At 39.0% G+C, this 13247-nt stretch overlaps 1 protein-coding gene across 1 annotated transcript in view; it reads left to right on the top strand.

Moving 5' to 3' along the window:
• Positions 1–13247, top strand: part of TTC3 (tetratricopeptide repeat domain 3) — a 116756-nt gene that overhangs the window by 88376 nt on the left and 15133 nt on the right. Inside the window, 5 exon segments of the mRNA XM_010834830.1 lie at positions 4817–4956; positions 7299–7367; positions 8071–8167; positions 9842–9942; positions 12488–12578. Of these exon segments, the coding sequence (XP_010833132.1) occupies positions 4817–4956; positions 7299–7367; positions 8071–8167; positions 9842–9942; positions 12488–12578 (498 nt within the window).

Raw genomic sequence — 13247 nt, 5'->3', positions numbered from 1 at the left:
CAATTGTCATTTTGTTAACATCTTTATTGAGATGTAGTTCACATGCCATAGAATTCACCCCTTTAAAGTGTGTGGTCAGTGTTTCCAGCATAGGCCGAGGATCAAGTATAGGCACAGAGTTGTGTAGCTGTCACTGCAACCCACGTTTAGAACATTTTTATCACCCCAGAAGAAGTCTAACCACTGCTAGTCACTCACTCCCTGTTCTCCCTCCCTCCCTCAGCCCTTGGCAACCACTGATTTACTCTGTGGATTTGCCCATTCTGGGTGTTTTGTATAAATGGCATCACACTTAACTATACGTGGTCTTTTGTGAGTGCCTTCTTTCACTTAGCTTAACGTTTTCAAGGTCCACCCACGTACATCGGTCCATGTAACATGGATCAGTGCTTCATTTCTTTTTACTGCTGAATAATATTCCGTCGTATGCCGTATCACATTTTATTAACCCATTCATCTGTAAATGAACATTTGAATTCTTTTCATTTTTTGATTGTTACAAAAAACACGAATATCTGAGTACAAGTTTTTGTGTGGACACATGTTTTCATTTCTTTTGGATGTATACCTAGGAATGGAAATGCTAGGTCATCTGTTAACTCCATATTTAAGAGTTTGAGAAACTACCAGACTATTCTAAAACAGACGCACCATCTTATATTCCCACCAGCAGTGTATAAGGGATCCAATCTCTCTGTGTTCTCATTAACACTTTCTATCATCCATCTTTTTTATTTTAGCTCTTCTAATGAGTGTAAAGTGGTTTCTCATTGTAGTTTTGATTTGTGTTTCCCCAAAGGCTAATGGTGTTGAGCATCTTATATGTGTTTAATGTCTATTTTTATATATGTGGAAAGTGTGAGACATGTCTGTTTTAATCCTTTGCCCACTTGTTAATTGGATTTTTTGTTTTTTATATTGAATTAAGAGTCTATATATATATATATATATACACACACACACACTTACGTATATATGTATTCTGGGTACAAATTTCTTATCAAATACATCATTTAGAAATATTTTCACTCATCTTCCCATATTTGCAGATTTACTTCTCCTATGCCCCATTCTGTGGGTTGTCTTTTTCACTTTCTTGATGTTATCATTTGCAACACATAAATTCTAAATTTTCACTATAGTCGAGTTTCTATAATTTTTTTTTTTTGGTTTCTTATGCTTTTGATGTCATAGGTGAGAAACCACTGTCAAACCCAAGATCAGCAATATTTACTCCTATGCTGTATAGAATTTTATAGTTTTAGCTCCCCCACTTAGGCCTGTGATCCACTTTGAGTTTATTTTTGTGTATGGTATAGTAATTATCTTTCATGCATATTTCCCCCACTATCATCCCCCTGAGAGTGAGGACTGTTTCTTAGCCATCCATGGATCTCAGTGTGCAGACTAGGAGCTCTGCCAGTGTTACCCAACAGCGTGTACTTGGGCCCCTACAGAACTGAGTTCACTGAATTGTGTCTTCATATTCCATCAGCCTACAGGAAGGTCATCAGGCCTGTACGTCCTGTGACGATTGTTACTTTATTTACTGCTAGTATGTGGTGGAAAATAGCACTCATTCTTTCATTTGACAGATATTTATATTGGATGCTCCTTAAGCGCCAGGCTCTGTGCTGATCTTCCAGGACTTTTATGTAGCACCCTCTTTGTGAGGCCAGGTAAGCATGGTGGTCACCTCCGTCACAGTAGTGACTCAGCAAATTCAAGATCAGCAAGGTTGCCGCAAGGGAAGTGTGAGTTGGTCTGTTCCCAGGCTGCAGGAAATGTCACCGAACTGTTGAACCTCTTCTTCCTAAAAACAGTTGGCCTGCACATCTCAAGGCCGCTGAAGTCAAACCTACTCCTGAGGCAGGACTTAAAATTCATGAGAGACCTGGGCTGGTCAGAGGTACATTCATGGTATTGAATCTGCTCGCCAGGAACATCGGAAAACCCTGGTGTCTAAAGCTGATGAGGGCGGAATGTTCTAAGTCGGTGCCCGTTTTGACTCGAAGCCATTATTTCCCAGGGAATCTGTGTAGCTTGGCTCCAGGGTACCCTGTCCTCTCTGAAGGAGGAGACCCTGAGTTTCTATGGCTGAACCCTTGTCGTCAGTGACCTGGCCACATTCTAAGCCTAAGCAGGAAGGTCAGATTATAGGGAACCTGGTCAGAGGTGGGACGTGAAAGGGTCCCTAAAGCAAAAATGAAATTGAGATACCACTAAGCAGTCGTTGATACTAGTAGAATTTCAAACTGGAAAATAGTGAAGTTTAAATTTCCTTTTTTATTTCTTGTAAATACTGCTCCATCCTAACTTGTACAGTAATTGTTAGAAATAGTAGTCCAGAGTATATTTTATTTATAAATGACTGGCATTTACAGGCATGTGTACTACCGTCTCTGGGGTCGCACAGAGTCGGACACGACTGAAGCGACTTAGCAGCAGCAGCAGCAGCAGCAGCACTACCTGTCTGCTAACATTGAAGAGATGACACTTTGAAACACTGGAATGAAACTTTTAGAGAATTCGTAGGTTCCGAAGAAGTTTCAAAAGGCAGCCCTTACGTAAGATAGCTGACGGAGAAGGCTGTGTTTCAGGTGGTGGTATACCTAGCCATCCAGAGCCTCAGAATACAGCGTTTCATTTCTCTTTGTCACATGGCCTGAAATTCTGACAGATATCGCAGCCCCATAGCCTTTATCACCAGGCAGAGATAACACATTTGTATTTTAAGAAGCAAACAAACAAGTATTGGACTTGCCAAATAAAACATGCGTGCTGACTCTGTGTAGATTAGAGAATCACTTAAGCTGAAGAGTGAAGTGTGAATACTTCCAGGCGAGTCGACGTGGATCTTTGTAGTACTGTGCTGCTGTCAGGCTCACTCTGAGTGAGAGATTGAAAAGGAAGGAGAGGAGAGACGTTGTGAAGTGTGCCTGGGTGCTGGGCAGGCCCTCGACTGGGGGGTGCTTACATCAGGGGTCCAGAGAAACTTGAGGGCGCAGAGTAAAGAAGGGCCCCCAGTGGGTGAAACTGAGTACCAGAAGAAAGGCAGGAGGCTGTGAAGATGGACATGAATCTTTTCAAACCTGTCTCAGAGGGTAGCCTTCGCTTTCCTCTTTGTCTCTTCAGCATCGCATGTTCTGCCCCAGCACCCCGGTGGAGATTTATTTCTTCCTCAGTCAAATAGACTCATGGTCTGGGAATGTGCCCTCTTTAACACTGTAGACCTCATTTTGTTCAGCTTACAAATGGAACTGAGAGCTTCTTGGAAGAGAAATGTTGGCTGTTTAACTGATGTTTCTAATATAACTTTCTATGGGGAAGTGCATTCCAAGTTACAGCCAATGAACTAGTGAATAGACTTTGAAATTGTAGTATGTTAATAGGTGGGAGTTTCCCGCGTTGGGAAAGGTGTTTGGGGAGCAAAACACACCTGACTTGATGGTGTGCTAACCTGTGCTAGAAGAGCCAGTTGGCAAATGTGTAAATCAGCAGGACTTAGAAATACGTTACTCCTTTCTCTGTGGTTGTGTTGAAAGGTGGTTATTTGTTATTTCAATTTAGTATTTTATTCCTTGGATGTATAGTCTTTGTCAGACACCTATAAACTTCTTCTCTGTCCCATCAAAATAATTGCAGGTTCAAAATTATTGAGTTCTTAATATATATTTTATTGTTTACTCAAATTTATTTAAAAATACTTATCTAGGTTGATTTCTCTCCTGTATATCTTCCATAGTCTTCTGTTTTGTTAATAGAATTTTGTTTAGTTATTCATCCAGGGTAGAGATTCTGTTGCCTTCCACTTTACATCGTATATCCACATGGACACACGGTCTTGTTATCCATCCTAGTCTTCTAAAGTGTCCTTTATTTCTTTTTATCATCCCTTTAGTTACCTCTGTCATCCTCATTGTCTCTCACCTGGGCTACTGCAGTGAGATTTTATCTTCTTCTAATACAGAGTATTTGACATTAAAGGTTATAATTCCTAATGGGCTGTGAAGTCAGTTTAGTGATGGTGACTAAAATTGTTCTTAATAATAGAATAAAAATATAGGAAAACATCTCAGAAAGTAAGGGCAGCGTTTTCAGCTCTGTGTGTATATAGATGCATACATGTATGTACTAAATGCTGGGGATCATGATTAAAATGTATTTGCTGTTGTGGGTCACAATAAGAAAGTATCAGAGAAAGTCAAGAAAACGAGAAAGCTGCTGTTCTTGTCCAACCTTTATGTACCCTCTTTCCCCTGATCTGCCTCTGTGTCTTTCAGTTATTTTTCTAAAATAAGAATCTCATCATCTCACAGCCCTGCTGAAGAGCTATCACTGGCTTCCTGTTGTCTGCAGGATGAGGTCCACACTCCTCAGCATTGCTCATAAGGCCCCTGATCATTTTATCCCAAGGTGTCCCAGGCGCCTGAGGTCCTAACTTCCACCTCGTACTATTCCGTACAGACATGCCTTTCTCTTCTAACCTTCTGTCTCTCCATGCCCACTACTTGGAATCCATTCTCTATGTGACAGCCCCATCTCTGAAGACAGAGATCAAATTGCACTGATTTGGAGAATCCCGCCATGTCTCTGCTTGTCCTCACTTGAGGGCTGAGGCTATGTATTATGTGACTTCATGTCCCAAGCTCGGCCGGGGTAGCACGTACAGCCAGCTCCTGAGTGTGTGTTCCGAGGAACTGTAGTCATTGGTTAAGCTAGTTCACCACCCCAACACTAGTCTCTCGGGCTCTTTTTAAAAAGAAGAAAAAGTAAATCTTTCCATTTATTTAGATACTTTCTAAAATGTTTTTAGATCTCAAAGACAGAACTAGATTGGTTCCTTGAAGATTTGAACAAGGAAATTAAAAAATGGGAACAGGAGAAAAAAGAAATCCAAGAAAGACTAAAGGCACTGAAGAAGAAAATGAAAAAGGTGTTAAATGCCAGCAAAATGTGAGTAACACTTGAAAGAAAATGATTTTCATTTATTTTTAATTTGGGTATATTTTGGGTTATTTTATCCTTTCTGGTATTCAGTTTCAGACTATCAAGTAAAGTGAAAATTTTAAGACAGTGTTCTCATTTCATTTTAAAGAACATCTGTTGGGAATTATCTCACTTACAGTTTTTTCTAAACCTTTCATATTTATACATAAATAAAAGTAGGACTGCAAGTCCAAGAAGTTACTTCCGGTCTGAACACCACCTCTTTCTCTGAACATTATCTTTGACCCCTTTTCTTTGTTGTAAAATGAGGGGATTTGTCTAGATCTAAGCTTCTGTCCAGCACCAAGATTCTGTGGTGATCATTTTATTTATTACTTCCACCCTGAATCTTTAAATTAGTAAAATTTGGTCCTATAATACGAAGGATTCAGTAATATACATTCAGGCAGTTGTCAGATGGGCTAGGTTTGTTTTAAGATTCTGTGCAATCCATTCCTAACCCCTGTTTCCATAAATAATTGTATGACTCCTCAGCTTAATTGCTACCTACTGTTGAACAAAATACCTGAAGCTTGCTGGCTTAAATTAACTTAATTTTAATTTGATCCGGATCTTTCATTCTGGGCTGTCTTGGCTGGGCCACCCTTCTACTGGTCTTGTCAGTGGTTCCCCCTGTGGCTGCGTTTAGTTGGGAGTTGGCTGAAATATTTTGGCCTCTTTCTCTCTATGCAGTTTCAGGGCTTCTTCCTCTCCACGTGACTTCTTCATGTGACTTTTGTCTCCAGCACAGTAGCCACACCTCCTGTGTGATGGCTAAGAGCTTCCGAGAGTGCATAGGTAGAAGCTACCAGGCCCTCTGAAGCTTCAGGCCCGGAACCATCAACATCACTTCTGCCACATTTTGTTGTTTTGGGCAAGTTGCAGGCCTGGTCCAGATTGAAGGGCATTAATAAGGGGAGGCGTGGTTCTCTGGGGGCTCCACTGGCCACACTCACTGTTCAGGGCATTTATGTTTTGTCCACTTGCTGTGCCCCGTGGTCAGGTGAATTTCATTGTGAGTATTGCTAACTTTAACCTTTGGACAGTTTTTAAGTAGTCATTTATAAAGCATGATGAAATGGAAAATACTGCATATGTCATGTAATTTTGATTTTGCTCAAAGTTTCATTAGAAGAACACATTTATGGAAATCTAAAAAGCTTTTTACCTCTTACTGTTTGAGCAAGTACAGTCTTAATTTTTAAGTTACTCAAAAATTCTGGAGTATTTATATTTTAATTTTTTCATATGTTCAGTTCAGACATACTGTCAAACTAGACTAAATGAAACTGAGACTGTTGATAAAATTTTTTTCTGTGGTATCATAAAAATCATTTCTGCTGAGGAATAATCTTTTTATTGTCTTTTCCCTTTATTAGTGTATTTCTTTGCCTTTTTCTTTTGTAGTTTAAAGATAGGCTATCGGCTTCTTCATGCTTTTTGTACTTTCCAAAAAAAGCTAAATTTTTATATTTAGATCTTAAAACTTTTTGGCTCTTTTAGAGAACAACAAAGGTATATGAGGTTATTTCATTGATTTTTCTACGCTTTAGATCACAGTTGATATTCATTAAGAAATGAATGGTCACGAGGAGCTTATGGTTGGTGCAGTGATACAAGTCAGAGATAATTGTTGAAGGAAGGCAGAAATTCCATGACAAGCTACCCAGTGTTGAAAACTTAGAGGAACTGTTTTACGAAAGAGGTGAAATGGGATTTAAATTGGTAGTTTGTGGAAACGGGTTTTTAGCCAGTAGAGATGACTAAAAAGGTGTGAAAGGAGAGCATGAAAGAGACAGAACCCTCTTGGTACAGGGCATTGCTTATTAAGAGTCAAAGATTTACACACTTTGTTTTGAAGAATTATCCTACTGTGTGCATGTGCGCATGCAGATTCGCGCGTGTGTGTCTGTGTGTAATTGGACTTCAGTTTCTGGCTTAAAAAATAGAAGGCTGTTTTCATTTTGAGTGAGAACCTATGTTACACTGGTGATGACCCAACACCTTATTCTTCTGTCTTAAGTTGAACCAACCACCTGGATGGAGGTGCTCCTGACACAGAACTGAGACGGGGTCTGTGCTATAGACACACAACGCAGAGTGAAGAAAAGGCGATCTGCCCTCTAGGTGTAGAAGGGAAATTTTTCCAAAAGGAAAAGGACCCAAATTCTTTGCCTATTTAGAAGATACTAGAAATGAAATATAAAGAAATCAAGAAATGTTTGCATGGATGTAGAATTTACTGTGTGAGATTGTGCTTTTAAAAATCTTTGAAAATTGATTGAAATTTGGTGATTATGCTTTTGCAGGTATACGCAGGAAAATGATGGAAAGGAAAAGGCACTTGAATTACTTCTGGATCAGTCCCTTGAAATCAGGCAAATTAAGCTTAAATTTATTTTTGTATCTATTATATTCTTAATATCAGAGGCACAGTCTAAATATAGTTAGACATCCAAATATATTTTTGCTTATATGTTTCTTTTAAATGTTTCTCTTTAAAAAAAATTCTGTTTTATTATTAATATTTAAATAAATTTCTTTATGATTTCTACTTTTATTTCTCATTGTCAGTATAAAAAGCCCTGAATTTAGCATTGTTCATTACTCTTCATTTCCTTTGAATTAACCTGAAACTAAAAATGTATTTTTAAAACTTAGGTTACTTGAAATAACAGTCTCAACTATTGTAGTTCATTGTTCTACAATTAAAGAATTATTAAAGAATGTTTGTTATGAGCCTATAAAAAGCTTTCCTTTTAATCTTTACTACTGCAAATAATGTTTGTACATATTGGAAGCCAGTATGTAAAGTTTATTAACATGATCAGGTTAAACTTCACCTAACTTCATAAAAATGGGGAACCCATTTCACAGCATTCCCACCAAGTAACTTACTTTTAATTTCTCATTTTCTTTGATCGTTTGCAGAGGGCACATATGAGTCTTGTATTAAGTAGCCAAATGTTGGGCAAGAAGTTTCTCTGGAAGATGTTCTATTATCTGGTTTGTGGCATGATTGTGAGCTCGCTGGTTATGTTTTTTTCAGTTAGTTTTTTTTGTTTTCTTTAATATTTGCAGTAATACATTTACAAATGAGAAAATGAAAATAGAAGAGAGTATAAAGAAAGGGAAAGAGCATTATGAAGAGAGTCTTCAAAGGGCTGTGGATGCAGAGGTGAGTCCGGAGTACTCGGTGACTGACAGATTCGGCAGGGTGTCATTTGTTTACTCCGCGTTTAATTACACATGAGCAGGACAACATTGCTGGGAAGTGTGGAGGCTGAGGGGTATCCTTTCACCCATAATCCTGCCTCCCTGAAACAACCACTCTCTCCTTGCCTATAACTTTAAATTTTTTTACCTTTATGCTTATCTTATGATAGAGTGTACACCATGTTTTGTGACTAGCTTTCCTTATTCAACACAATTCAGTCATTTTCAATGCTCTGTACTTTTAATGGCTTCATTATATTTAATCAAGTGATGTGCCATGAAGTAGCCAACCAAAAAACCTATTTGCCAGTGCTGGAAAAGGAACTTGGAAATAATATACTTATTAAGAATATGTACTCTCTTTCCTCCCCCTGGAAGAATATATACTAAAGTCAGTATACTATATGAGAAATTACTGAGACAAAAATAATTATCTCTGGCTATATTCTATTGAATTCCTGAAACATGGTTGCCTTTGTTTTTCTAATTTGCAAAGTAAATGTTGTTTATTAGTAAATGTGTCTACGATTATTTTAGAAACGTAAGGAAGAGCTTAACTCATGCAGTCTGTAAACACGGGTCTTTAAAAGAAATGTCAGCTATGCAGCTGCGTTTCTAAAGGAAGGAAGGAAAAAAGAGTGCCAGTGTTTACTTCTGCTTTGTGGACCCTTTTCCTGCATCTCTGTCCCCAAGTCACTCAGTTCCCGTTTACCACCATTTAACAAGCAGTTTTGCCTGGTGGGCCCTGTCAAGATTACTGACACCTGAATTAAAGCAACGCCAGTCTACATTTTCTGCAGTGACTTTGACACACATGGCCAGTTGGCTTGTGTGGGGAACCAGAGTCTAAAGTTTTCAAAACTTACCCTTGCTGGTAATAACTTACCCTGAGCTGTGCAGCAGCACCCTGCTGTGTGCCCGTCTGTGTGATAGCTTGCCTCTGCTTGTCCCAGACTCTACTCCATCCCCTCCTCCCCTCCCATTCGTCTGCTTCCCAGGCCTTTAAATTCCATAGGTGCAGCCTTGGTACTGTTCTGCAGGGTCCTGGCTCTCTGCTTACTGTGGTCAGCACCTTAGATTATGCACACCAGGTGTATACTTTCAGGTAACCTAGCTCCGTGCTTCTGTATGGCTTGAGCAGTAAGCCTTGTGGAAAGTTTCATAACTAAGAAAGTATCACTCTAGGAATATAATTTTACTATCACTTTGTTATTCTAAAGTTTATTTTTTAGTTAATTAATTTTGGGCTGTGCTGAGTCTTGCTGCATGTGGGCTTTCTCTAGTTGCCCCAAGCAGGGGTGTCTCTTGGTGGGGAACATAGGCTTTGGAAGTTCACGCTTCAGTAGTTGCAGCACACAGGCTCAGCAGTTGTCGTGCACAGGCCCAGTTGCCCCAAGGCATGTGGAATCCTCACAAAACCCATGGGTCAAACCTATGTCCCCGGCAATGGCCAGTGGACCACCAGAGTAGTCCGAAAAGTTTTAGTTCAGGTTCACTTGAGAGAAATGATAGTTAAATTCTGGTCACTCTTCTGATCATATGTCATTTAAGGAGAAACTTGAAAGTGGTTTAGAATGCTTTCATAGCTTTAAAATAGTTTGTTTGAAAATGCTTACAGTCTCTCATCTAATGGTAGGTATCTGTGCTTGAAAACTGGAAGGACATGGAAGTGTGTAAGTTACAGACCATGGAGTCACAAGCCGAAAGGTTTCTCAAGAATCTGAAGCTAATGAGCAGGTACTGTGGTGTCACAGGTGTCTTTCCACAATTGTTATTGAGGAAATAAAGATTAGGGCTGATTGGAGGAAAAATTATATTCAGTTCAGTTCAGTCGCTCAGTCGTGTCCAACTCTTTGTGACTGCATGGACTGCACCACGCCAGGCCTCCCTGTCCATCACCAACTCCCAGAGTTTACTCAGACTCATGTCCATTGAGTTGGTGATGCCATCCAACTATCTCATCCTCTGTCATCTCCTTCTCCTCCTGCCTTCAATCTTTCCCAGCATCAGGGTCTTTTCAAATGAGTCAGTTCTTCCCATCAGGTGGCCAAAGTATTGGAGTTTCAGCTTCAACATCAGTCCTTCCAGTGAATATTCAGGACTGATTTCCTTTAGGGTAGACTGGTTCAATCTCCTTGCAGTCCATGGGGCTTTATTTTTAATAGTTATTATAATTAACGCATGTTCAATCATGGGAAAATCAAAACATATCAAGAAAATTATAAATTATCCTAATTCTGAATTGAGCTGTAACTAGTTAATTTAGTTTTGGGGTAAATCCATTAAGGTTTGGGGGGGAAAAAAAAGGAAAATTTATATATAGTTTTTCACTAAGTAATATATGGTGGTGGTTTAGTTGCTAAGTCATATCTGACACTTTGTGACCCCATAGTCTGGGAACCTACTAGGCTCCTCTGTCCATGGGATTCTCCAGGCAAGAATACTGGAGTGGGTTGCCATGCCCTCCTCCAGGAGATCTTCCCAACCCAGGAATCGAACCTAGGTCTCCTACATTGCAGGCATATTCTTTACTGACTGAGCTAAAAGGGAAGCCCAAGCAGTATATAGGAAACTCATTTTCATATCAGTAATTACATTTCTCCAACCTAATTTTAAAAGGTTGAATAGTAGTCCAGTGTACGACCGTGTCATGATTTATTAAATAGCACTGTAGTGGGAGAGCTGGGTTGTTTGCACATTTTGCTATTCAAAGCTGCACTGGGGCAGATATCCTTATAGCTAAATTATTAGTCATTTCCATGCAATGAATAAATTCCTGGAATGAAGATCACATTTTTGAGGCTTTTCAACAGTTGCCTTCCATAAGAATAGTTACTTAACAGTCTAACCAGTAGAGTGTGGGAATGTTGCTTTTAAAGATATTTACATATGGTCATGTTTTTCAACTTCCCTGGTGGCTCAGACTGTAAAACGTCTGCCTACAACGCAGGAGACCCGGGTTCAATCCCTGGGTCGGGAAGATCTCCTGGAGAAGGAAATGGCAACCCACTCCAGTATTCTTGCCTGGAAAATCCCATGAACAGAGGAGCCTTGTAGGCTCCAGTCCATGGGGTCGCAGAATTGGACACGACTGAGTGACTTCTCTTTCTTTCACTTTTCTTTCATTTTTCAACCCTCCATGATCTGTACCTGTTTTTGTTTATTTTGCTTTCTTTTTGGAATAAGGTTTACCATGAGAATCCAGAGAGTCTCCTTCAGTCTAGATTTAGCACTTTTCTATATGGATTTTTGCACATTACTTTTCATCTGATTCTTTTATCATATTCCACACACAGGTTTTAACTTTTTAATTCCTAGTGTTTTTTGATTTAAATTTCAAACCCTCAGTGTTGAACCAGAGATTGTACAGGTCATGGAAAAGCAATTTTAATGTACAGTTCTTTTTCTTTCTTCTTTTTTCAAGATTAAGTTTTTTTCACATCAGAAAACCTTTCTGATTAAAGGTAAACTGGTATGCTGATTCAGATTACAGGACTAATACAGCTGAGGTGAGATCGTGTGGTGTTCAGTAGCCACTGTGCAGCACGCCAAGGGGTCTGGATTGTCGTGCATCTGGGAAACAGAGATCTCAGGCCTCACTTTATCTAATAGCATTGACTCCTTAGTAAGCCTCATGGTATACAGATGGTCTTTCTTAGGGGGTCTGTGCTAACTCTGCTCATTCCACCAAAGGGTGGCAAAAGAGGAAAGCCATGAAAGCAGTGTTCTGGTTCTTCTTTAAGATGTATGAGAACAGACATAACCACGGATTGGTGGTGGTGATCTTCTCAATTGGAGTAGAAAACTTGTCTGTCACTTTCAGTAAACCAGATTCATGAGGTGCTGAGAAGTTTAATGTAGCCTGTTAGACCCCACCCTTTGTTTTACAATGAAGTAGGGATGAAGGTTTTATTGGAATGTATCCAGGCTGCCAACTTTTGGTTTGTTTTCGATGCTAAGATAGCCTTTGATGTTAAATAGGAAGATATCAACTGAAGAATTGTCTAATCTTCAAATTTGAGGAGAGAAGGTAAAATTTAGGAGAATATATGCTCTCTGTCCACCAGTTTTGGGCTTTGGGTTAGATCAGTTGATAATATTTCCTAAAGTGTAGTGACTTTGTAAGATACACAGTTCTTTAAAAATCATCTTTTTTGCTATGTGTGCATGATCATATTTCTCTCATTATCTTTAAATGTTTATTTTCATTTGTACTTTAGTGCTTTCAGTTTTTAAGTCTTCAAGTGAACATCAGCAGTTTTATGTTTTTCTCTTCTCTCAGTGATTCGGCAGCGTATTCTGACATGGACTCAGACATACATTCATGGGAATCGTTTCTTTCTGATGTTAGAGAAGAAATTGAGAAAGCAAAGGTAAGTTATATGGTATTTTATCATTCTGTCAAAATCTGTCTGATGGTTATAACTCTAAAAGAGGTAGTGTCATACTGAAACTTTCTTTTTTGGGCTGTTAAAGACTTTTTTTGTTGTAATTAAGAATTTTTCATGAAAGAAACATTATCTTCTTAACTATTTAAGCTCAGCCCTTGATAAGATAGCAAAGTTATGTTTAATAAGGCTTAGAGCATTCTAATTAATAGAGTAATATTAGAGTTAATTAGTTAGAATTAACAGTTGCAGTTATTTTGAACTTCTTCCTTTTTTTTTTTTTTTAATTAATTATTTTTTTCTAAATTTTTAAAAGAAAATCCATCCTGAACCCTCCTCCCTCCTCCCTCCCCATATCATCCCTCTGGGTCGTCCCAGTGCACCAGTCCAAGCATCCAGCATTGTGCATTGAACCTGGACTGGCATCTCGTTTCATACATGACATTTCACATGTTTCAATGCCATTCTCCCAAATCTTGCCACCCTCTCCCTCTCCCACAGAGTCCATAAGCCTGTTCTATACATCAGTGTCTCTTTTGCTGTCTCGTATAGAGGGTTATCGTTACCATCTTTCTAAATTCCATATATATGCGTTAGTATACTGTATTGGTGTTTGTCCTTCTGGCTTACTTCACTCTGTATAATAGGCTCCAG

The sequence above is a fragment of the Bison bison genome, unplaced genomic scaffold (assembly GCF_000754665.1).
Source record: "Bison bison bison isolate TAMUID 2011002044 unplaced genomic scaffold, Bison_UMD1.0 scf7180017864037, whole genome shotgun sequence".
NCBI classification, from domain to species: domain Eukaryota; kingdom Metazoa; phylum Chordata; class Mammalia; order Artiodactyla; family Bovidae; genus Bison; species Bison bison.
Note: the sequence above shows the minus strand (reverse complement) of the source record. Positions and strands in the feature narration are given on the sequence as shown.